Source organism: Rhinopithecus roxellana, chromosome 9 (genome assembly GCF_007565055.1).
Source record: "Rhinopithecus roxellana isolate Shanxi Qingling chromosome 9, ASM756505v1, whole genome shotgun sequence".
NCBI classification, from domain to species: Eukaryota; Metazoa; Chordata; class Mammalia; order Primates; family Cercopithecidae; genus Rhinopithecus; species Rhinopithecus roxellana.
In genome coordinates this window covers 133804521-133827411 of record NC_044557.1, presented here as the reverse complement: position 1 = coordinate 133827411, position 22891 = coordinate 133804521, and the positions used below count along the sequence as shown (strand labels likewise).

The following is a 22891-nucleotide window of genomic DNA, read 5'->3' as shown; positions in this document are numbered from 1 at the left end:
ATCAAAGATACACATTTCATGTTCTTTAGGTATTATATATTGTAGGAATAGATGAGTGATAGAATCGAAAGATTGGATGTTGAGTTAGAATTCTTATGTATTATGCCTTTGCTTCTTTGTTATTTTAAAAAGATATATTTGGGCCGGGCACGGTAGCTCAAGCCTGTAATCCCAGCACTTTGGGAGGCAGAGATGGGCGGATCACGAGGTCAGGAGATCGAGACCATCCTGGCTAACACGGTGAAACCCCGTCTCTATTAAAAAATACAAAAATCTAGCCGGGTGAGGTGGCGGGCACCTGTAGTCCCAGCTACTCGGGAGGCTGAGATAGGAGAATGGCGGGAACCCAGGAGGCGGAGCTTGCAGTGAGCTGAGATCTGGCCACTGCACTCCAGCCTGGGCGACAGAGCGAGACTCCGTCTCAAAAAAAAAAAAAAAAAAAGATATATTTGAGGCCCACTTTAATTTACTTTAATTTAATTAATTAATTTTTTTGAGACACAGTTTCACTCTGTCACCCAGGCTGGAATGCAGTGGCACCATCTTGGCTCACTGCAACCTCTGCCTCCCACGTTGAAGCAATTCTCCTGCTTCAACCTCCCAAGTAACTGGGATTTATAGGCATGCATCATCATGCCCGGCTAATTTTTGTGTTTTTATTAGAGATGGGGTTTCACCATGTTGGTCAGGCTGGTCTCAAACTCCTGACCTCAGGTGTTCCACCCACCTCAGCCTCCCAAAGTGCTGGGAATACAGGTGTGAACCACCATGCCCGGCCTACTTTAATTTTAATAGGTCTTTTTTTTCTTCCCAAAAGATTTGTTCCTTTCCTATCTTCACCTCATGAATAATTTTCTCACAGTTTTGAAAGAGTAGAATTCTTACTACTTTCTTTATCGATGAAATGATTTTAGATGATGCCTAGCTAACATTTCTTATTTTAATAGATAAGTGTTTACTTGAAAATATATTAGAAAAACACAAGTTTTCCTTTTATGAATAGTGCTATAATATTTTCTTTTAAACTACAGGTATTAAAGTGAAGGTATTAGTCCAGGCATTTAATGGAAAGTGCTGTAATAAACCCAAATTCTTAGAAGCTTAAGGCATCTCTTGTTAGGCATCCATTTTTGTCCCACTCTGATGCTGTTTGGGTGGTTCTCCTCCAAGAAGTGACTCAGGGATCCATTGTTTCATTCCTTCATTTTAGAATCCTTTTCTTCTTGTCCAGGGACAAATTGAGGATTTTGTTGGGGCCTGGCCTGGATGTGGAGGAAGATCACTTTTGCCTTCATTCCATTGTTCAGACCTAGTTATAGGGTCTAACCTAATGGCTTGGGAGGCTGGGAAATGTAACTTTCTTTATGCTCAGGAGAAGGGCATGGGATTAATAGCCATATGGGCAATCTTTGCTACAGTAAATTTAAATTGTAAATTGATAGAAATATACTAGTTACCATGAAAAATGTGCTTAACTGAGTGAAACATTGGAAAACATTGGGATAGAGCAGTTTTCTAAAATCTTACCTCTAAGATTATTTCTAGTTCAAACAATACAATTATGGTGTTCTGTATGCCTTTAATTGGTGCAAGTGAGTAGGATAAATTTGGGTTATTGAGTTATAAAACATTATTTTAGAATTGCTTGACTTCATGAGCATGGAGAAAATGTTTTTTAGATTTCAATTTTTAATATTAATGTTTAGTTGGCTTATTTAATGCCATCTTCATGCCATGAAATAGAAAAGGCATACTATTTTATCAAATACAGTATAACTCAATGATATTTTCAAAGCAAGTAAACTCATCACTTAAAAAGAGTTATCAGTTTATTTTGTATGTGGATGCTACATTTTATTTTTATTTTTATTTTTTGAGATGGAGTTTCGCTCTTTTACCCAGGCTAGAGTGCAATGGTGCAATCTCAATTCACTGCAACCTCCGCCTCCCGGGTTCAAGCAGTTCTCCTGCCTCAGCCTCCTGAGTAGCTGGGATTACAGGCATGTGCCACCATGCCCGCCTAATTTTGTGTATTTAGTAAAGATGGGGTTTCACCATGTTGGTGGTCTTGAACTCCTAACCTGAGGTGATCCCCCCACCTCGGCTTCCCAAAGTGCTAGGATTACGGACATGAGCAACTGTCCAGTAACACCCAGTGTAGCTACTACATTTTAGAGAAGGCGGGAAAGTTACATTTGAAATATGTAGTATAGAGCCTAGTGATGACTAAGACCATATAACGTCTGTTCATTATCTTGGCTAACTTTAATTCTGCTGCTGACTTTTCTAATTACTCCTGTTGTTCTTTTTTTGATCTTTTATTCCAAAGAAATTAATAAAATTGAATCTTAACCCTTATCTTACCTAAGAATACCTCTTTATAAGCCATAGTAGTTGTTAATGAAATATAAAAATGTGTTATTCATGCAACTGTAAGATAGTGTCGCCCCTTTTAAAGTAAATACTTCTCACTTTAATTATTTGTACAGTACTTTATTCTGTTGTCTTTCTCAGTTCTCTATTCATTAAAGTTCTTTATTCAGGTTTTTATTTGAAACTTTATATGAAACTATCCATGTCAAATGTTAAAACATATACACCAAAAGAAAAATGTCAATAAAAATAAATTAAATGATAAAATTAAAAACCACTTTGAAAGATGGTATCTCATAGTTCCAGTTGATTAAAAGGATGATTAGTTAGTTCTTTTACTTACTCGTCCACCCATGCCAATCTGTGATCTCCTTTCTGGCATGAAAATATTGCCTTTTTTCTGACATTTGTATTTTAGCATAGTGTTTGTAAGATTCATCCATGTTGTTGCATATGTCAGTAGCTTATTTTTTTTTTTATTACTGAATAGTATTGCATTGTCTGGAGGTACCATAGCTGTTTATCCATTTAGCAGTTGATGGATATGTGGGCTGTTTACAGTTCAAGGCTATTATAAATAAAGCTGTTAGAAACATTCACTTACAGATCTTTGTGTGAACATAAATTTTTATTTCTTTTTTTTCTTTTTCTTTTTTTTTTTTTGAGACGGAGTCTCGCTCTGTCACCCAGGCTGGAGTGCAGTGGCCGGATCTCAGCTCACTGCAAGCTCCGCCTCCCGGGTTCCCGCCATTCTCCTGCCTCAGCCTCCGGAGTAGCTGGGACTACAGGCGCCCGCCACCTCGCCCGGCTAGTTTTTTGTATTTTTTTAGTAGAGACGGGGTTTCACCATGTTAGCCAGGATGGTCTCGATCTCCTGACCTCGTGATCCGCCCGTCTCGGTCTCCCAAAGTGCTGGGATTACAGGCTTGAGCCACTACGCCCGGCTATAAATTTTTATTTCTTTTGGGTAAGTGCCTAGGAATAGAATTGCTGGGTTGAATAGTAAGTGTTTTAACTTTGTAAGAAACTGCCAGAACATTCTCCAATTTTGTTGTGTCATTTTGCATTCCTGTCAGAAAAGTATGAGGTTTCTAGTTGCTCTGAATTTTCATCAAAACTTGAAATTATGCATCTTTAAGCTTTTATTTTACTGAAAGTGCAGTGATGCCTCATTTAAAAAAAACATTTTCTATTGTGAAATTAAGACCTAAAAGTGTTGCAAAGATGGTGTAGAGAGTATCCTTCACCTTGTTTCCCGTGATGTTAACATCTTAGATAATCATGGCACAATGATCAAAACTAGAAATTAACCTAGATACAGTGCTGATAATTAAGTTACATACCTTGTTCGAATTTTACCCGTTTTTTGTTGTTGTTTTTTTTCCTAATATCCTTATTCTATTTTAGGCTGTAGTCCAGGATCCTATAATGCATTTAGTTCATGTCTCTTTAGTCTCCTCCAATCCGTGAGATTCCTCTTTCTCAGTCTCTCTGTCTCTTTCTCTCTCTGTTCCATTGCTCTATATGTCTATCCTTTTGCCCATATCAGAGTCTCTTGATTACTATAGCTTTGTAGTAAGTTTTGAAATTGAAAAATGTGAGTCCTCCAGCTTTGTTCTTTTTTTTCAAGAATTTTTTTTGAGATGGAGTCTCCCCCTGTTGTCCAGGCTGGAGTACAGTGGCGCGATCTCGGCTCACTGCTAGCTCCACCTCCCGGGTTCACACCATTCTCCTGCCTCCGCCTCCTGAGTAGCTGGGACTACAGGAGCCCGCCACCACGCCCGGCTAATTTTTTCTATTTTTAGTAGAGACGGAGTTTCACCATGTTAGCCAGGATGGTCTCAATCTCCTGACCTCGTGATCTGCCCGCCTAGTCCTCCCAAAGTGCTGGGATTACAGGTGTGAGCTACTGTGCCCAGCTGTTTCAAGATCTTTTGACAACTTAACTTATTTGCATATTTTACTATCACTATAGTAATATAGTAATATTATTATTTAGTAATAAGTTATAGTAAGTAAATAATAAGTTATAGTAAGTAATTATTACTATTATTATTACTTTGTCATGTCAAGCATGGTGGCATTTTCATTGGGATTCCGTTGACTGTATAGATAATATTGGGACAGCCAGCATCTTAATAACATTGAGCCTCTTGATCCATGAGTGGGCAGTGTATATCCATTTATTGCTTCTAGTTAATTTCTCTCAGCAATATTTTGTAGTTTTTGGTGGCAGATCTTGGATGTATGTTGTTATTTCCCTAAATCTTTCATGTGGTTTGAAGCTATTTTAAAACGTTACACTAAAAAATTTTTAATTCATTTGTTCGTTGATGGTCTATAGAAATACAGGTAAATTTTGTATATTTACAGATACACAGACTGTAGTCTGTGTGCTTGCTGTTGTCTGTAGTCTGTGTGCTTGCTAAGCTCACTTGTTAGTTTTAGTTTTTTGTAGATTCTTTGATTTTTAATGTAGGCAATCATAGCATCTGTCAGTAGAGTTAGTTTTACTTATTTCTTTCCAATGTGATGCCTTCTATTTATTTTAATTGCCTTTTGCACTGTTTAAGAACTCCAGTACAGTGTTTAGAAATCATGAGCACAGACATCTTTGTCTTGTCTCTGATTTCAGATGAAAAGCAATCTTTCACCATTAAGTTAGCTGTCAGCTTTTGGTCAATTTTTCTTTTATCCCATTGAGGATTTTCTATTCCTTGTTTGCTTAGAGGTTTCATTGTGAGTGTATGTTGAATTTTGTCAGGTGCTTTTCTGCATCTATTGATATCATAATGTGGTTTCTTTACCCTTCTGATATGTGATAAATTACATTGATTGATTTTTGAATGTTCAATGGATCTTGCATTCCTGGGAAAAACCAAGCTGTATTATTGTCTTTTATACATCTTACAGAATTTGATTTGCTAGTATTTTGTCAGAGATGTTTGCATCTAGGCTCATAAGATATTCTGGTTTTTATTGCTTTATAATGTTGTCTGGTTTTGGTATCAGGGTAATTCTGGCCTGATAACATGAACTGGGAAATGTTTTTTCTTTTGCTTTTGTTTGTTTGTTTGTTTTTTTGTTTTTTTGTTTTTTGAGACACAGTCTTGCTCTGTCACAGAAGCTGGAGTACAGTGACATAATCACAGCTCCCTGCAGCCTCAACCTCCTGGGCTGAAGCAATTCTGTCACCTTAACTTCCTGAGTAGCTGGGACTACAGGCATGTGCCACCATACCTGGCTAATTTTTTTTATTTTTTGTAGAAACAGGGTCTCACTATGTTTATGTTGCCTAGGCTGGTCTCGAACTCCTGAGCTCAAGTGATGCTCCCACCTTGGCCTCCCAAAGTGCTGGGAATACATAGATGTGAGCCACTTTGCCTAGCTGGGAAATGTTTTTTCTGTGTTTAGAATTCACCAGTGAAGGCTGGGTGTGTTGGCTCACGCCTGTAATCCCAGCACTTTGGGAGGCTGAGGCAGGTGGGTCACAGGGTCAAGAGATTGAGACCATCCTGGCCAACACAGTGAAACCCTATCTCTACTAAAAATACAAAAATTAGCTGTGTGTGGTGATGTGGTCCTGTAGTCCCAGCTATTCAGTAGGCTGAGGCAGGAGAATCATTTGAACCCAGGAGGTAGAGATTGCAGTGAGCCAAGATTGCACCACTGCATGACAGAGCGGAACTCCATCTCAAAAAAAAAAGCATTCACCAGTGAAGCCATCCGGGTGGGGAATTTTCTTTTTGGGAAAGTTTTAAACTGTGAATTCACTTTATTTAATAGATAAAGAGATATTCAGTTTATTTCTTATGTGAGCTTTGGTCATTTGAATCATTCAAGGAAATTATTCATTTTTTAAATTTATTGTCATAATGTTGTTCATAATATTTCTTTTTTATTCTGGTGTTAGTAGGATCTCTGGTGATGGCTCCTCATTCATTCCTGATATTTGTAATTTGTATATTCTCTTAATCTGGCTGGCTGGATGTTTATCAACTTTATGGATCTTTTCGTAGAATCAGCTGTAATTTTTCATTGATTTTTTTTCTCCGCTTTTTTCTTGTTTCAGTGATTTTGCTCTTATCTTTACTATTTGCTTCCTTTAGTTTGCTTTGTGCTTACTTTTCTCCCTTTTCTAATTTCTTTTTTTTTTTTTTTTTTTGAGATAGAGTCTCATTGTGTTGCCCAAGCTGGAGTGCAGTGGCGCAATTTCGACTCACTGCAACTTCCGCCTTCCGGATTCAAGTGATTCTCCTGCCTCAGCCTCCTAAGTAGCTGGGACTACAGGTGCATGCACCGCACCTGGCTAATTTTTGTATTGTTAGTAGAGACGGGGTTTTACCATACTGGCCAGGCTGGTCTCGAACTCCTGACCTTGTGATCTGCCCGCCTCCGCCTCCCAAAGTGCTGGGATTACAGGCGTGAGCCACCATGCCCAGCCCCCTTTTCTAATTTTTTAATGTTGATGCTTAGATTATGGTTTGAGACCTTACTTATTTTCTGTGCATTGAAGTATGCTACACATTTCCCTCTGAGTACTGTTTTAGCTATATGTCACAAATTTTGGTGTGTTATGTTTTAATTTTCATTCAGTTTTCTGATTTTCTTTGTGACTTTTCTTTAACCCCCGTTAGTTATTTGAAAGTGGACTTAAAAAGTTTCCAAGTATCAGGGGATTTTCCAGAGAGCTTTCTTTTATTCAGTTCTAGTTTGTATTCTGTTTTAGTAAGAGAATATACGTTTCTGTTTTTTTTTGTTTGTTTGTTTGTTTTGAGACAAGGTCTCGCTCTGTCTCCCAGGCTATAATGCAGTGGCACGATCAGGCCTCACTGCAGTCTCAACCTCCCTGGCTCAAGTGATCTTCCCACTTGAGCCCCCCCAGTAGCAAGGATTACAGGCACATGCCACCATGCCCAGCTAATTACAAAAATGTCTTTAGAGACAAGGTCTCACTGTGTGACCCAACTGGTCTCAAAATCCTGGCCTCAAATGATCCTCCCACCTCAGCCTCCCAAAGTGTTGAGATTACAGGCATGAGCCTTTGCACCCAGCTGGAGAGAATATACTTTTAATGACTAAAGTGTTTTTAAGTTTGTGAGATTTATTTTATGAGCCATCAATTAGAATTTTACTCTATAGGTAAGTGTATATATTTTAAATTACGTTAATTTTGAAATATGTCATCTGACCTTGTGTGTTTCTCATACCTTCATCCATTCTCTTCCATGTCATCTCTTTTACTCCTGTGTTACTCTTTATGTCTTCCCTACAGATTGATCTTTAAATCTTTTTCTTTGTCCTCAACCATTTTTATTTTTATTTTTATTTTTTTGAGACAGAGTCTCACTGTGTCATCCAGCCTGGAGTGCAGTGATGTAATTTTGACTCACTGCAACCTGCACCTCCTGGGCTTAAGTGATCCTCCCACTTCAGCCCCCCAAGTAGCTGGGACTACAGTTGCATGCCCTCATGCCCAGCTAATTTTTGTATTTTCAGTAGAAATGGAATTTCACCATGTTGCCCAGGCTGGTCTTGAACTCCTGAGCTCAAGTGATCCACCCTCCTTGGCCTCCCAAAGTGCTGGGATTATAGGCATGAGCCACCACACCCGGCCAGACTAATATATTAATCCCACTTCTGTAACAACCAGAACTACCTCCATTACCTTCTACAGAACAAAATTGAGAGCCATTGGCATGTGTTTTAGGATATTCCAGAATACGTATCCATTGTGTGGTTTCCAGTCTTACTTGCCATTGCTCTGTTATATGTGCTTTATGCTCTAGTCTAGCTGGACGGCTTTAATGTTGCCAGAACACTCTTCATGTTTTACCTGCTTGGAGTGCTTTCTCACATTGTTGTACTTCTCTATTATGCTTCCCCATTTATCTTCATCTGTGAAGCTCCTATACATTTTCCAAGTCCCAGCTGCCCTAAATATTGTAACAAGGTGAACCTTCCTGATTCTGAACTCCCATTCTCTTTTGTAACATTTATGTATTGCTTGCCATGTTCTATCTGGAATTCTAATTGTGATTCATGTTCAAAATACGTTCTTGAACATAACAGGCTTCCTGATAAATACTTCTTATATCCAGGTTTAAGTTCACTTTCAGTGCTGCCATACTGTTCCAGTTTTTTGGTTTGTTTGTTTTATGGAAAACAGCTACTTTTTATTTTATTAAAGCTTTAAGTTCTGTAATCATTCAGTTCTGTTTTTGAGATTGGTTGTTTGACCCAATTCTAGGTGCTCAGATTTTTGCTGTGTGTATTCGATATCTGTTCTATGTAAAGAATTAACCCAAAACTTGGTGTTTTTGCATGATACACATTTATTATCTTGCAGCTCTGAGGGTTAGAAATTTGTGAGTGGTTTAGCTGGGTGGTTCTGTCTCAGGCTCCCTCATAATGTTGGAGTCCAAGGTGTTGACCATGGCAGTAGTCATCTGAGGCTTGATGGGGACTGTAAGATTCATTTTCAATATGGCTCCCTCACATGGCTCAGGAAGCCTTAGTTCCTTGTCATATGGGCCTTTCCATAGGGCTCCCTTAGTGTACTTATGATATGGCAGTTGGCTTTCTTCAGAGTGAATGATCCACAGATAAGCAAGGTGGAAATAATTTCTTTTATGAGGTAGCCTCAGAAGTCATATACAGAAGTCATATACTGCGACATGCTAGTCATAAGAAGTGAGTTATTAACTCTGAACACCACTGAAGGGGAATGGAATTTAGCTTTACCCTTTGAGGGAGGATTGCCAAGTAATTTGTGAATATATTTTAAAATGCTACTCCACATGATTATATGTTATTAGGAGATGGATGACAGGTAAATTTCACTATGAGTTGTTTTAAATTATTGCTGTATTTTTTCTATGTGAAAGAAATTCTAAGTTCTGAAGTAACATAGATACTGGTAATACGGTTTTTATGTTTTGTTAAAGATTTATGTATCCTTATCTGCTAATTGAGATTATTTTAAAGGGTTATTTTTTGAAAATCTTAAAAGTTTTTATAATTTTGTTTCTCTTTTCAGGGCACCAACATATCATTGAATTATTCCCAACTTTGTCCTATTGTTTTTCTTTCTGACTCCCTATTTTAAGAAAATATGTTTTGCATGCCAATTATAGAAATGTGTTTATTGAAATAAATGGCTTATTTTTTCCTCTCAGCCGATTTGAATAGGATGCACAGACAAAATATAGATGCCTACCATAACCCAGATGCAAGAACATACGAAGATAAAAGGGCTGTTCTATCTCTAGATCCAAATTTAGCCACTTCAAATGCTGAGAACCTAGAAGATGCTGCAAATAAAAGCTCAGGTTTTTAATCACTTTTTTTTTTTTTTTTAACAATTCTGAAATTGTTCAGTAACATTTATGTTCTTTGACTAAGTTCTTCTTACTGGGATCTTGAGAACTTGGCTGCTCTGATACAGGAAGCATAACACACGATTCATAAAATACCTTTTCTTCATAGTTACTTTGGAAAAAGGGTGAATGGGGAAAGGTTACTTCTTAGTACTGTGTTTCTTCTCAGCTTTGTAACTTGCTATGTATCCTTTAGCTGCTGCTAACATTTTTATTTTGCTAGTGGGGGACATTTCTTAAAATCACACACTCTTTTTACACACATACACAATTTGCATCTTATATCCATAGCTGTTTGAATTAGTGAAAAAGTGTCATTGTGATATGATAAATTGTACAGGGAAGTTCATTTTTTGCTTGTTTTAGTAATCATTTACCCTCCCTTGTAAAACAACAGTGTACAAAGAAATGAAGCAAAGTGGGTTTTTTTTGTTTGTTTGTTTGTTTGTTTTTTTGAGACGGGGTCTCACTTTGTTACCCAGGCTGGAGTGCAGTGGCGTAATCTCAGCTCACTGCAGCCTCCATCTCCCGGGTTCAAGCAGTTCTCTACCTCAGCCTCCCATGTAGCTGGGATTACAGACAGGTGCCTGCCACCACGCCTGGCTAATTTTTGTATTTTTAGTAGAGGTGGGGTTTCACCATTTTGACCAGGCTAGTCTTGAACTCCTGACCTCGTGATCCATCCGCCTTCGCCTCCCAAAGTGTTGGGATTACAGGCGTGAGCCACCGCCTGGTTACATGCCTCTGAACTACTTATCTTTGACTTACGATTAATATCCTTTAATCAAAAATTCTGTAAGATGAAAATTATTCAATATCTTTTTTATGACATACCAGGAAAAGTTGTCAAGTGTATGTTAAATTGTGTTATATATTTAAAAATAAAGTTTAATACACCACCTCACGCTATATTTTGATGCCTATAAAACTGGCCATTTATTCATTACAAAATTTGACTTTGTGCTTTCACAGAACTTTTGATTTTAGACTAGAAAAAACCTTTTCATTAGGAAGTTCTAAAATATTTGTGACTGATCATCAGTCTTTTTTGTTTTTGACCCTGATTTTTGGCTGAACAGATAAGTGAAATGGGGAGCTGTGATTAGAGTCATACCCCTGCATCTTTCAAGGCTTTGATGGTGGCACACGTATCTGTAGCCTTTTTGAACACTTTAAGAGATGGATTATTTACTGTTTTCATGGGCAACTTGTACCAGTGTTTTCTTATTATGAGAAAATGCTTTATTTGTTCTACAATAGATTTTATTGGATCCAGTTTTGATTTTTAGAGCACTAAAATTGGAACCTTTGATTTTGACAATATTATTGATTTGGATCTTTTAATTTATAATAGTGTGTAGTAAGAACATCAAAACACCTTTTCATATTATTGCTGCTAAGAGAGAATTTTGACTTCTTTCTGATATTTTTCTCATTTGCTGCTGCTTCTAGTAGTCTGTATTGAGATCTCAGTGCCATAAAGAGTCTTTCTCTACCCTTTTTTTCTGTACCTGGTATCGTTTGTAGTTCTGACTCAGCCTAGAACTTTCTCTATCTTAGTAATAACACTTTTTAGCCATCTAGCTTTGCACACCAAGCAAAAACACCAGAAAATCATCAATTTCCATGACCCCTTCCCAAAAGCATAAGCCTGATGATTAAACACGCACAGCAAAATTTGTTGCCTATAACCTTTCTGTACCACTGCCAGGTTTTTATGCTGGTATTGTTGCCAGGATGTTCTGTTTAAGAATTGAATTTAAAAAACCATGAAATGTTTAAAACTTCCCTTTTTTGTGAATTGAAATTCCTTGAGTTAGACTTTCCTTCCCTAAGAATTAATTAATTGGCTGGGCGCAGTGGCTCATGCCTGTAATCCCAGCACTTTGGGAGGCCCCGAGGCGGGTGGGTCATGAGGTCAGGAGATCGAGACCATCCTGGCCTACATGGTGAAACCCTGTCTCTACTAAAAATACAAAAATTAGCTGGGCGTGGTGGCATGCGCCTGTAATCCCAGCTACTTCGGAGACTGAGGCAGGAGAATCGCTTGAACCTGGGAATAGGAGGTTGCAGTGAGCTGAGATCATGCCACCATACTCCAGCCTGGTGACAGAGCAAGACTCTATCTCAAAGAAAAAAAGAAAGAATTAATTAATCTAAAATAAACTTTCTCAATGCAAGAAATGATTCAAATCTACCTAATTTTGTGCTATGCCATATATATATATATATGAGTGCGTGTGTGTATGTATGTACACACACACACATATCTTTGCATACATGTAGCATTTGACATTTTAAAAGCCTGCAGGAACTTGAATATAGCTGAAAATTGAATGTTACAACATGTGTTTAAGTTTCCTTATCCTCTAATATTTTATCTTTATTAGGTTTGTTTCTGATGCCCTTTATAATGTTCATTATTTTTTCTTTATGGTTTTTAGATGAGCTGTGGCTTATGAAGTCTAATATGAATATGGCTTAAATTTATTTTTTTGGCTTATTATCATGCCAAGATACATTTCTGCTTTCTTTGTATATAGCAAGTGTTTCGCTCTGGTTTTCCTTTTATAGTTTATTCATTTATAAAAGGACTTCTCTTGTCTGTCTCTAATGATATTTCTTCTCTAATTGCCCCAAAGGTTTAGAACAGGAGTGAGCATCATGGTGAAACATGCTACTCAAGTTTGTTTCCACCACAGCATAAAATTTAAAATAGCCTTCAAGGTGTTTTCAGTAGGAAAATTTTCTAGTGGAAAAAAGTATTCATAATGTTTAAGTATTGATTTGGCTTTCTGCCAGTCTGTTCAAATAAGCATTAATAAATTTAAATACAAAAGCAAAATAGACCTGAGTGGTACCTGAACTGCAAAGCAGTTTGCCTATACAAAACTGCATGTGAGAAATACATGCTTTAGGCTGGGCACAGTGGCTCACGCCCGTAATCCCAGCACTGTTGGAGGCCAAGGTGGGCAGATCATCTGAGGTCAGGAGTTAGAGACCAGCCTGGCCAACATGACGAAATCCTGTCTCTACTAAAAATACAAAAAGAAAAAAAAATTAGCCAGGCATGGTGGCACACGCCTGTAGTCCCAGCTACTCAGGAGGCTGAAGCAGGAGAATCGCTTGAACCTGGGAGGCAGAGGTTGCAGTGAGCGGAGATCATGCCACTGCACTCCAGCCTGGGTGACAGAGCAAGACTCTATCTCAAAAAAAAAAGAAAAAAGAAATACATGCTTTAGTTTAATGGTATAAAGAATGAGTCAGAAACTCAATATAAAAAGTTATGTGAGGCTTAAATTTAAATGTCATTTTTTTTCCTGTCTGCATTCAAAGAGACTCTAAGGGTATAATTGTTTTTCAAATTGCTTTTATGAAATAGTTTTTTCCATTCCAAGAATATACAATACTATAAATTTATAGGTAATATATAATAAAAAATTTTTGTTCATGTTTATATCTCATTAATTTGATAGTTTTAAAAATAAAAACTATTACAACAAGACACATTCTAATTTGTTAAATATGTTTTTCAAAGCTGACTTTCTATTCTGTCATTTAAATTGTTGGGAAGAATTTTGAAATTACTGATTTTTAAAAACAATTTTATATGTTATTAAGCAATATTCTTAAGTAAAGGATATTCATATACTGAAGAACATAAATATGTACTTTTTTTCTCTCCATAAATTCTATTTTAAAGCCTTTGTTGCAATGAGGGTTGTTTAAGCTGTTAGCTTTTATGTTTACTTTGTATCTTTCAGGTATTATTTGATTTTGTTAACTGTTAATTTGATTTTAGTTTTGCCATTTTTCTTTCTCTTACTACTGTTCACCTGATCTTCAGATTCTAATCTCAACCTTCCTCTTCTGATTTTAATCTCTGGACTTTTTAAAAAATAAAATGAATTTATTAGCAAACGGTTCATTCTTTAACTGCTACATTTTCTAAGCATTGGCTAATAGTATGTTTTTTGCAAAATATTTCTTTCAAGGTCATATGCAAACACAGAGCTCTCCTTTTGCTCGGGGAAATGTATTTGGTGAGCCTCCAACTGAACTTCAGATTAAACAGCAAGAATTATACAAGAATTTTCTTCGTTTTCAGGTGAAATGCTATTTGATCAGTTTCAAAGTTTCATGAGATTTTAATAAACAAAACTTGCAAAGATTTTCTCCAGGATAAATACTAAATTCTAAAATGTCATACTTTTATCTAAAATATCTAATTTATATCAGATCAGATACCAGTAGTACAAAAGTTATTATTTCCTTGTTTCAAGGAAATAAGCAGATGTATTAAGTATAGTAGTTGACTTAATCTTTATTTTATTAAATCATTAATTTTTTTTTAATTTTTTTGAGATGAAGTCTTGCTCTGTCTACCCAGACTAGGGTGTAGTGGTGAGATCTTGGCTCACTGCAACTTCTGCCTCCTGGCTTTAAGTGATTCTCCTGCCTCAGCCTCCCAAGTAGCTGGGACTACAGGTGCCTGCCACCACACCTGGCTAAGTTTTTGTATTTTTAGTAGAGATGGGGTTTCACCGTATTAGCCAGGATGGTCTCGATCTCCTGACCTCATGATCTGCCCACCTCGGCCACTCAAAGTGCTGGGATTACAGGCATAAGCCACCGCACCCAACCAATTTTCGTGTTTTTAATAGAAACGGGATTTCACCATCTTGGCCAGGCTGGTCTTGAACTACTGACCTCAAGTGATCTGCCCACTTTGGTCCCCCAAAGTGCTGGGATTACAGGTGTGAGCCACCACGCTCAGCCTAAATCATTAATTTTAAATCAAAGAAGGCTGAGATTTCAAAAACTGACTTATTACTAAAATATTCATCTATTAGGCAGAGAGTGCATCTTTCTAGAGATTTGTAAGTTATTAGAAAATCAATGTATTTTTTCCAAATGATATTCTTGACTTATTACAGATTGTAAATAAATAAAAATTAGATTTAAGATAATCACAGTTTATAAGTATTTGCCCCATTTATGTATATTGGTAAGTAGCATTTAACATAGTAGAAATGCCCAGACTATTCCCAAAGGAAGACACTTGAACATCCGATGTTTATGAAGCAAACAGACTTACTCCTATACTGGGTGTACCCTGGGCTGAGTCCTAGGGGTGGAGCCTGAGATGAATGTGAGATACTTGCCCATGAGGGACTCACAGTTTCTTATTTCCTTAACTCCCTCCGCTTCACACTCACACTTAGATACCAGTGTCATATTAATCTTATGGCCTGGTTAATCCTCCTTTGATATGACTTTTCACCTGCTATTCTTCTTTACTCAAAATCTGGTGGTAGCTTTTCTTTGCCTACAGAAATTATCTCAACTCTTGAACCTAACATTTAAGATTATGTAATCTAACCCCAAACTCTTAAACAGATGCTCTCAAACATATCTTCTTTTTAATCCTAATTATTCTTGACTCTTAAATAAGGCAGTTACGTAATGGATATAGCCTTTAAGGATGATTGATATTAGGCTGGGTGTGGTGGCTCACACCTGTAATGCCAGCAGTTTGGGAGGCCAAGGTGGGCAGATCTCTTGAACACAGGAATTTGAGACTAGCCTGGGCAACATGATGAAACCCCATTTCTACAAAAAAATTAGGCATGGTAGTGTGTGCCTGTCACCCCAGCTACTCGGGAGGCTGAGGTGGGAGGATTGCTTGAGCCCAGGAGGCAGAGGTTACAGTGAGCCAAGATATGCCACTTTACTCCTGCCTGGGCGACAGAGTGAAAAAAGGATGATTGATGTGACATCACTGTTTAAGGTACTATAACAGGATTAAAAAGACTGGAAGCAGGGACATTTTACTAGCGTGGGTGACAGTGGAAATTGATGGAAAGTCCTTTTTAAGGTTCAACAGAAACAATATAGATGTTGAATGTGAGAGACTGGTATCAGAGGTCCCAATATTTTGCACTCAAGTCAGGTAGCAGCAAGTTGAGAGTTTGGAGTCCCTGTTGAACGTAAAGGACCATGTGGTATTGACCATGACAGCAGGTCAAAATTTAAGTGCCTCCTCTAATGCTTAGCAGTTCTTACCATGGTCTAAGGTAGAATTCAGCCAAAAAAATATTAAAATTGTATAGCCTTTTATTGTTCGTAAGATCCTTTTACATATAGTATCTCATCTAACCTCAAATTTCTCTAAGGGGTGTTTTATTACCTCTGTTTAATAACCTACAACTAATACACAGACTAACAGGCTCGCCCAGGGTGTCAGAGCTAGCAAATTGTGACACCATTACTTGAATCCAAGTCTCCAGACTTTAAGTATAATATCTGTGGATATCACACTTCTATTTATAGGATTCACTAGGAAGTCTTTACCTCTAGAAAAGCTATGGTAATGGGGGAAGCTTTAACTATTTTAGTTTCAACCTTCAGTTCTTCCACCCTGTCAACCCTCAATTTATCTTTGAATGGATTGCTTTCAGATGATGGTTTTTAAATTTTTCTTTCAGCAGCCTCTTAAAAATTTCTTCTCCCACCTGAGACAAAACCTAACATGTTATTCTAAGAAAATGTAAAATAGATCAATGATATTTATTATTACTATCAACAATATAATGTCAGATAAAAAGTATCCAAAACTTTTGTTAAAACAAATATTATGAAATGTTCAAATCTGTGCACAAAGATGTTATGTAAGAAAAGCTTTAGCCTGAGGTCTGTACAGGTAAGTTCTACAGTTAGCTCAAATTAATGCATCAGAAGTCTTCATGCTGTTAAAATTTGGTGAATATTAATAACACTTGTGAATTGTTGACATTTTTTATCACAGCTTTAAAAATAATTAACAATAAAATATTTTTAAGAACTCTGAAGCAATTTTGTGTTATGTAATTGGAAAACCGTGACAAGAAGATAGCTTTCCCTGCTTTCCAGACCAGAAAGCTGTTGAACACTTGTCTAGCATTCCTGTTGGCACTGAACTTTGGCTCCGTTAGGTGTATGATCCATTAATAGCTTAAAAATTAGAATTCTTTGATTTTGATGGAGAAGTGACCCCTGTGAATGTGATTTTTTTTTCTGTGGAGTAGGAAGAAAGGGTAACTGAGTATTGAATATGAAATTTTGATGAATTATAAATGATGTTTTCTTTAGGCATATTGGACTTAAAGAAGTGATTGCATGCAAATTGCTAACTAAAAGTACTAAATATTAGGCTTGTGCATATTTAATCATGTTGTGAGAAAGAAGTGTTGGAAAAAGCCCTAGTATATAAAATCATAGGATGTGTTAGAAGATTCAAGTTCTTTTTTTTTTTTTTTTTGACAGAGTCTCACTCTGTCGCCCATGCTGGAGTACAGTGGCGCAATCTCAGCTCACTGTAACCTCCATCTCCTGGTTTCAAGTGATTCTCCCATCTCAGCCTCCTGAGTAGCTGGTATTACAGGGACGCATCACCACGCCCGGCTAGTTTTTGTATTTTTAGTAGAGATGGGGTTACACCATATTGGCCAGGCTGGTTTCGAACTCCTGACCTCAGGTGAGCCACTGTGCCCAGCCAGATTAAAGTTCTTATAGCTCAAAACTTAGCAGCACTAGATAGAGCAACCTTGAAGCTAGAGGAAGTACAGACAAGAAAAACAAAAATATGCTGAGTTGTATGATCCATACCTAAGGGTAACTAAAATTTGTTGATAACCTTAAACCAGAGACATGAATACCTGATTCCGGTGCTGCCATTCTTCCCTGCCTCATTCACTGGGGGTGTGGACTATCTCTCTCTTAGAGCCTTCTTTCCTTCAAATCTTAGACTCTAGAGTACTCAACACTGCAGACTCCGGGTAGCATTCAAGATGAAACTTAATTATGAGTCCTTGTGACCTAAATCCGCCTCCACCTAATAGTGTTAGTTATTTCTCCATTAACCTCTATAGTTAGGAAAGAACCAAAGGGCATTTGGGAGAAGTGGCTCTTGCATTAAAAAATGATTGAATACTAAAATACTAATTTCACTGTTATTTTAGAATAATAATCAATTCCAAGAATTTTGACATATAATAGCAGCAATCACTATAAAATAATATAATCATGAATTAGTTGCTTAGAACCTTCTATATAGGAGGAACTTTTATGTTCCTTACATTGTTTCACTTTAATTTTTTAAGCACTCCTTTGAGATGTAGGCATTAATAACGGTTTACCAGAAAAAAGAGAAAACTGAGGACAAGCAAGTTTCTTAAGGTCACACAGTCTGTTTGGTGGAACTGGAATTTAACTCAAAGCTTTTAACAGTCCAGTAAATCATGTAGCCTCCCTGAAAATACAGGAGACTGAAAAATTGAGGAACATGTAAAAGGAGGGTGCAAATGTTGAGTTTGTACGCTATCAGAAAAAAAAATAAGTGATGTTCTAACTTTTCAATAGTTTTACAAGAGAAATAACTAGGTTTAATTTTTTAGATTGAGGAAAAGAAACAAAGAGAGGAAGCAGAGCGAGAGAGACTGAGAATTGCCGAAGAAAAAGAAGAAAGACGGCTTGCAGAACAGAGGGCACGAATTCAGCAGGAGTATGAAGAGGAACAGGAAAAGAAAAGGGAGAAAGAGGAGGAGGTACATCTTTTTTCCCTATTGTGTTTTACTACTTAGTCTGAAGGTGAAATCTTTATTTTGACTTGAAAAGGTATTTGTTACTTATAAAGGAGAACAGTGTTGGAGTACATTTAGAAAATATGAGATCACTATCCATTCATTGGATATTATTTTATTAAGGTCAAAGGGTAATTTAAGAAAGGAGATAAGTGATGACTTTAAAAAAATAGATGTAGGCTGACTGAAGACTTTATAAAAGATGCCTAGTATTTTATTTTTAAGCAGACAGCTTGTGTTAAAGAACACTGTATCATGTCATCTATATCTTTATCTCATTTTATCAGAAAAATAAGGCAGCACATTTTTGAATGTACTGTAGAAGGAGTATACGGAATGCATATTTTTCTATTTTAAAGCAAAGACTAAAAAATGAAGAGCATATTCGGTTAGCTGAACAAAGACAAAAAGAAGCAGAAAGAAAGAAGAAAGAAGAAGAAGAAAAATATAACCTACAACTTCAGCACTACTATGAAAGAGATAATTTGATTGGGGAAGAAACAAAGGTAAGTTTCAGACAAAAATGTCAATCAAACCCATAGTTTAACCCACTTTCACTATGAGAGTTGTGTAGCTGTTAGAAAAGGGGGAAAAGAGGAGGAGGTGCCTTTGTTCCTGTTCTGTCTTACTGTGTAATCTGGGCACAATGTACGAACTTTCTATATGAGGTACTGTCACTGTGCTTTGTTGGTATTTTCTGTCCATTGAAGGTAATGAATTTACTTACTTCAACCATTCTTAGTCTCGTTCCCATGGTGTATGTGGCGCCACCTAAGAATATGGTATGCAGACAGTACAACATGAACTGTTTGTTATAGTTCATGAAAAGACTAATACAGAAATTGAGAGTGGTTTTTTAATATATGTGTGTATATATATATTCTTTCAAACAATTCTCCTGCCTCAGCCTCTCGAGTAGCTAGGACTACAGGCACACACCTTCATGCCCAGCTAATTTTTGTATTTTTAGTAGAGACAGGGTTTCACCATGTTGGCCAGATTGGTCTCAGACTCCTGACCTCAGATGATCCGCCCACCTCTGCCTCCCAAAGTGCTGAGATTACAGGAATGAGCCACCACGCCCGGCCTTCTTTCTTTTTTTTTAAGAGACCAGGTCTTGCTATGTTGCCCAGCCTGATCTCAAATTTTTGGGCTCAAGTTGTCCTCCTGCCTCAACCTCCCAAAGTGGTAGGATTGCAGGCGTGAGCCACCGCACTCTGCCTCACAGATAATTTTTTATTGTAAAATTCATCATTTAAGAATGAAAGAGGCTGGGCGCGGTGGCTCACACCTGTAATCCCAGCACTCTGGGAGGTCGAGGCGGGCAGATCACTTGAGACCAGGAGATCGAGACCAGCCTGGGCAACATGGTGAAACCCCCATCTCTACTAACAAATACAAAAATTAGCCAGACGTGGTGGTGGGCACCTGTAGTCCCAGCTACTCAGGAGGCTGAGGCAGGAGAATCGGTTGAACTTGGGAGGCAGAGGTTGCAGTGAGCCATGGTCTCACCACGGCACTCCAGCCTGGGTGACAGAGTGAGACTCTCAAAAAAAAAAAAAAAAAAAAAAAAAAGAATTAAAGAGAATTGTTAGTTTCCCATAATTATATTTCTTGCAATTTCTTATGCTTTTTAAAAATGTTGTTTTTTTAGCAATATATACTTTTATGATGTTATAATTTAATTGTAAAGTACCATAAAGTTTTAAATCAGCTTTATCCCATTTAGTGCATTTGCTTTTCTGAAATTAACATTACTGTCATTTTTTAAATTTATGTATGTCTGATGTATATTTTTGTCTATTCCTTCAGTTTTACCTTTGTGTCACCGTATTTTTCATTTAGTTAACTTCTATATTTAGTTTGTTGAATTTTAAAAATCCTAATCTGAGTTATGATCTTTTTATTTTATTTATTTATTTATTTAGAGACAGAGTCTCGCTCTGTTGCACAGGCTGGAGTGCAGTGGTGCAATCTCGGCCCACTGCAACTTCCGCCTCTCAGGTTCAAGTGATTCTCCTGCCTCAGCTTCCCCAGTGGCTGGAATTACAGGTTCAAACTATCACACCTGGCTAATTTTTATTAGAGACAGGGTTTCACCATGTTGGCCGGGCTGGTCTTGAACTCCTGTCCTTAGGTGACTTGCCTGCTTGGCTCCCGAAGTGTTGGGATTATAGACATGAGCCACTGCACCCGGCCTAATCTTTTAAAATAGGGATATCTAAATCCATTTATGTTTATCAAAACTAATGTCTTTGATTGCATTAATTGCATTTCCTACTTTTTTTGTGTTTTTCTTCCTTGAGAGCTTTTTGGTCTTTTGTTGTATGTACTATGGCTTGTTTGCTGCGTCCTCTACAGGGCTTTAGAAGGTCTATGTTGTATTTACAATGAAGTTTTTGGACTGTAAGGTTTAATACACTATAACTTGAAATGTAGAACCCCATTGTGATCTTGAAAAGTCCCTCATCCATGATGCTGTTAGTGATTAGATCTAGATCTTAGAGATTGATTTGTATTGTTTTCCAGAAGAAGGATTTTGTTATTTAATTTTTTTGTATTGTCATGGTATCTTTTTATTACTAAAGATGATTTAGTTTTGTTATATTTTTTCTTTTTTGTTGCTTTACTTGAGTTTGTTGATTTTTTAAATCCTAATCTGACAATCATACTGTTTTAATAAAGATGTCTAAATCCATTTATGTTTATCATAACCAACATGTTTGATCTTACGTAATTGAATTTCTGACTTGTGTAAAAAACATTTTATTAAATAAAAGCAATAACAATCTAAACTTCTTAGATGACTTTCTTAACTATAAGGGGTGTGTGTGTGTGTGTATGTGTGTGAGTGTGATGAAGCCATTATGCTCTTAAATTTTAAAAATTTTTCAGCGCTTGAGACAGCCTTCTCCTATAGTTCCTGCCCTTCAGAACAAAATTGCAAGCAAACTCCAAAGACCTCCTTCGATTGACAGCATCATACGTTCCTTTATTCATGTATGTACTTTCATTTTTATTTGTTCATCCTAGCTCAGTTATTTTGGATGGGGGATTGAATGAAATTTTCTTTTTCATTATATTTGGATAGGTTAAATTTTTTCAGATTTGAAATACAGGTGGTATCTACAGTAATTTGCCTGCTGCTTCGATTGTAACTGATAGTGCCTGGCGCCCTGAAGTTTCTTTTGATGAACGATAATTTAGCCCCTCAGGCTAGCTAGCTGTAGATATGTTCATGAAGTCTGTTATACTTTAGATTGAACTACAAGGAAAAGAGAACATGGAAAATGTTCTAAGATTGATCCTCAAGTTGATGCTTGAAGAATATGCAGGAATTTGCCTTGAAGAGGAGGGTGAGGGATTTTCAGCTTGTGGAAAGTAGTGGAGAGCAATGTAAGCTCATGGCACATGTGGAGAATCTTCCATGGTGTAGTCTGGCCTGATGATGCCTGTGCATTAAGGCAGCAGAGGTGGTGGATGTCAGAACATGTGTGGCATGCTGTATGGAGTGCTAAGAGCTTTGATTTTGTTCCATAGGCTGGTAGATTCCAGACAGACTAATTACCAGAATAGGTAAAGAAATGTGTCAGAAGAACATGTTTCTGAATCCCACCCTTTGAGATTCTGATTTAGTATGTCTGTGGTAGATAATGCATGGGAATTCATTGTAATATTTAAGTAGGGGAATGACATGGCCACTTTTGTATAATGTTTTTTCAGGCAATGGTGTGGAGATAAGTTTTGGAGGTGGGGCAAGACTAAACATGGAGATAAGATACTTTTGCAGAAGTCAAGATGTGAGACTGAGGACCCAAACAAAGGCAGTGACACTGAGAAGGTGTGACAGCTTTATGATACATTTCAGAGACATAGTAGTACTATTTGTTGAGTGTGTGGTGGGTAGGAGTCTATGATAACTTTCAAGTTTTTGGTGAGGGTTGTATAGAGTAGGCAGTTGAAAATATGAATTGTGGGCTGGGTGCGGTGGCTCAAGCCTGTAATCCCAGCACTTTGGGAGGCCGAGACGGGCGGATCACGAGGTCAGGAGATCGAGACCATCCTGGCTAACACGGTGAAACCCCGTCTCTACTAAAAAAAATACAAAAAACTAGCCGGGCGAGGTGGCGGGCGCCTGTAGTCCCAGCTACTCGGGAGGCTGAGGCAGGAGAATGGCATAAACCCGGGAGGCGGAGCTTGCAGTGAGCTGAGAACCGGCCACTGCATTCCAGCCTGGGCGACAGAGCGATACTCCGTCTCAAAAAAAAAAAAAAAGAAAATATGAATTGTGGCAGCAGAATGAGTTCTGGACTCGATTTGTAGTTCTGGACATCATCGATATATTGGTGCTTGTTAAATTAGTACCATTGTCTACGATGAGTGTCTACAAGAGAAGTAAAGGAGGCTGAGAATAGAATACTGGGGAATTACCAACATTTGAGAAGCAGGGAAAGGAATGGAGAGAGGGTGAGAGAGGATGGCAGTTGCGACTGGCCAAGTAGAATGCCCACTGAATAT

At 37.5% G+C, this 22891-nt stretch overlaps 1 protein-coding gene across 17 annotated transcripts in view; it reads left to right on the top strand.

Moving 5' to 3' along the window:
- The window catches only part of CSPP1 (centrosome and spindle pole associated protein 1), a 131894-nt gene that overhangs the window by 75754 nt on the left and 33249 nt on the right, over window positions 1-22891 (top strand). For 14 of the 17 annotated variants that reach the window (XR_004059278.1, XM_010371598.2, XM_030937824.1 and 11 more), the window contains 5 exons: window positions 9552-9704; window positions 13748-13860; window positions 18188-18337; window positions 18733-18879; window positions 21269-21373. Coding sequence is in view for 16 of the 17 variants with exons in the window: in XM_010371598.2 (XP_010369900.1) it covers window positions 9552-9704; window positions 13748-13860; window positions 18188-18337; window positions 18733-18879; window positions 21269-21373 (668 nt within the window). In the remaining variant the exon portion in view is untranslated. The remainder of the gene's footprint in view (window positions 1-9551; window positions 9705-13747; window positions 13861-18187; window positions 18338-18732; window positions 18880-21268; window positions 21374-22891) is intronic. The other 3 variants (XM_030937822.1, XM_030937825.1, XM_030937820.1) reach the window with 1 other exon arrangement.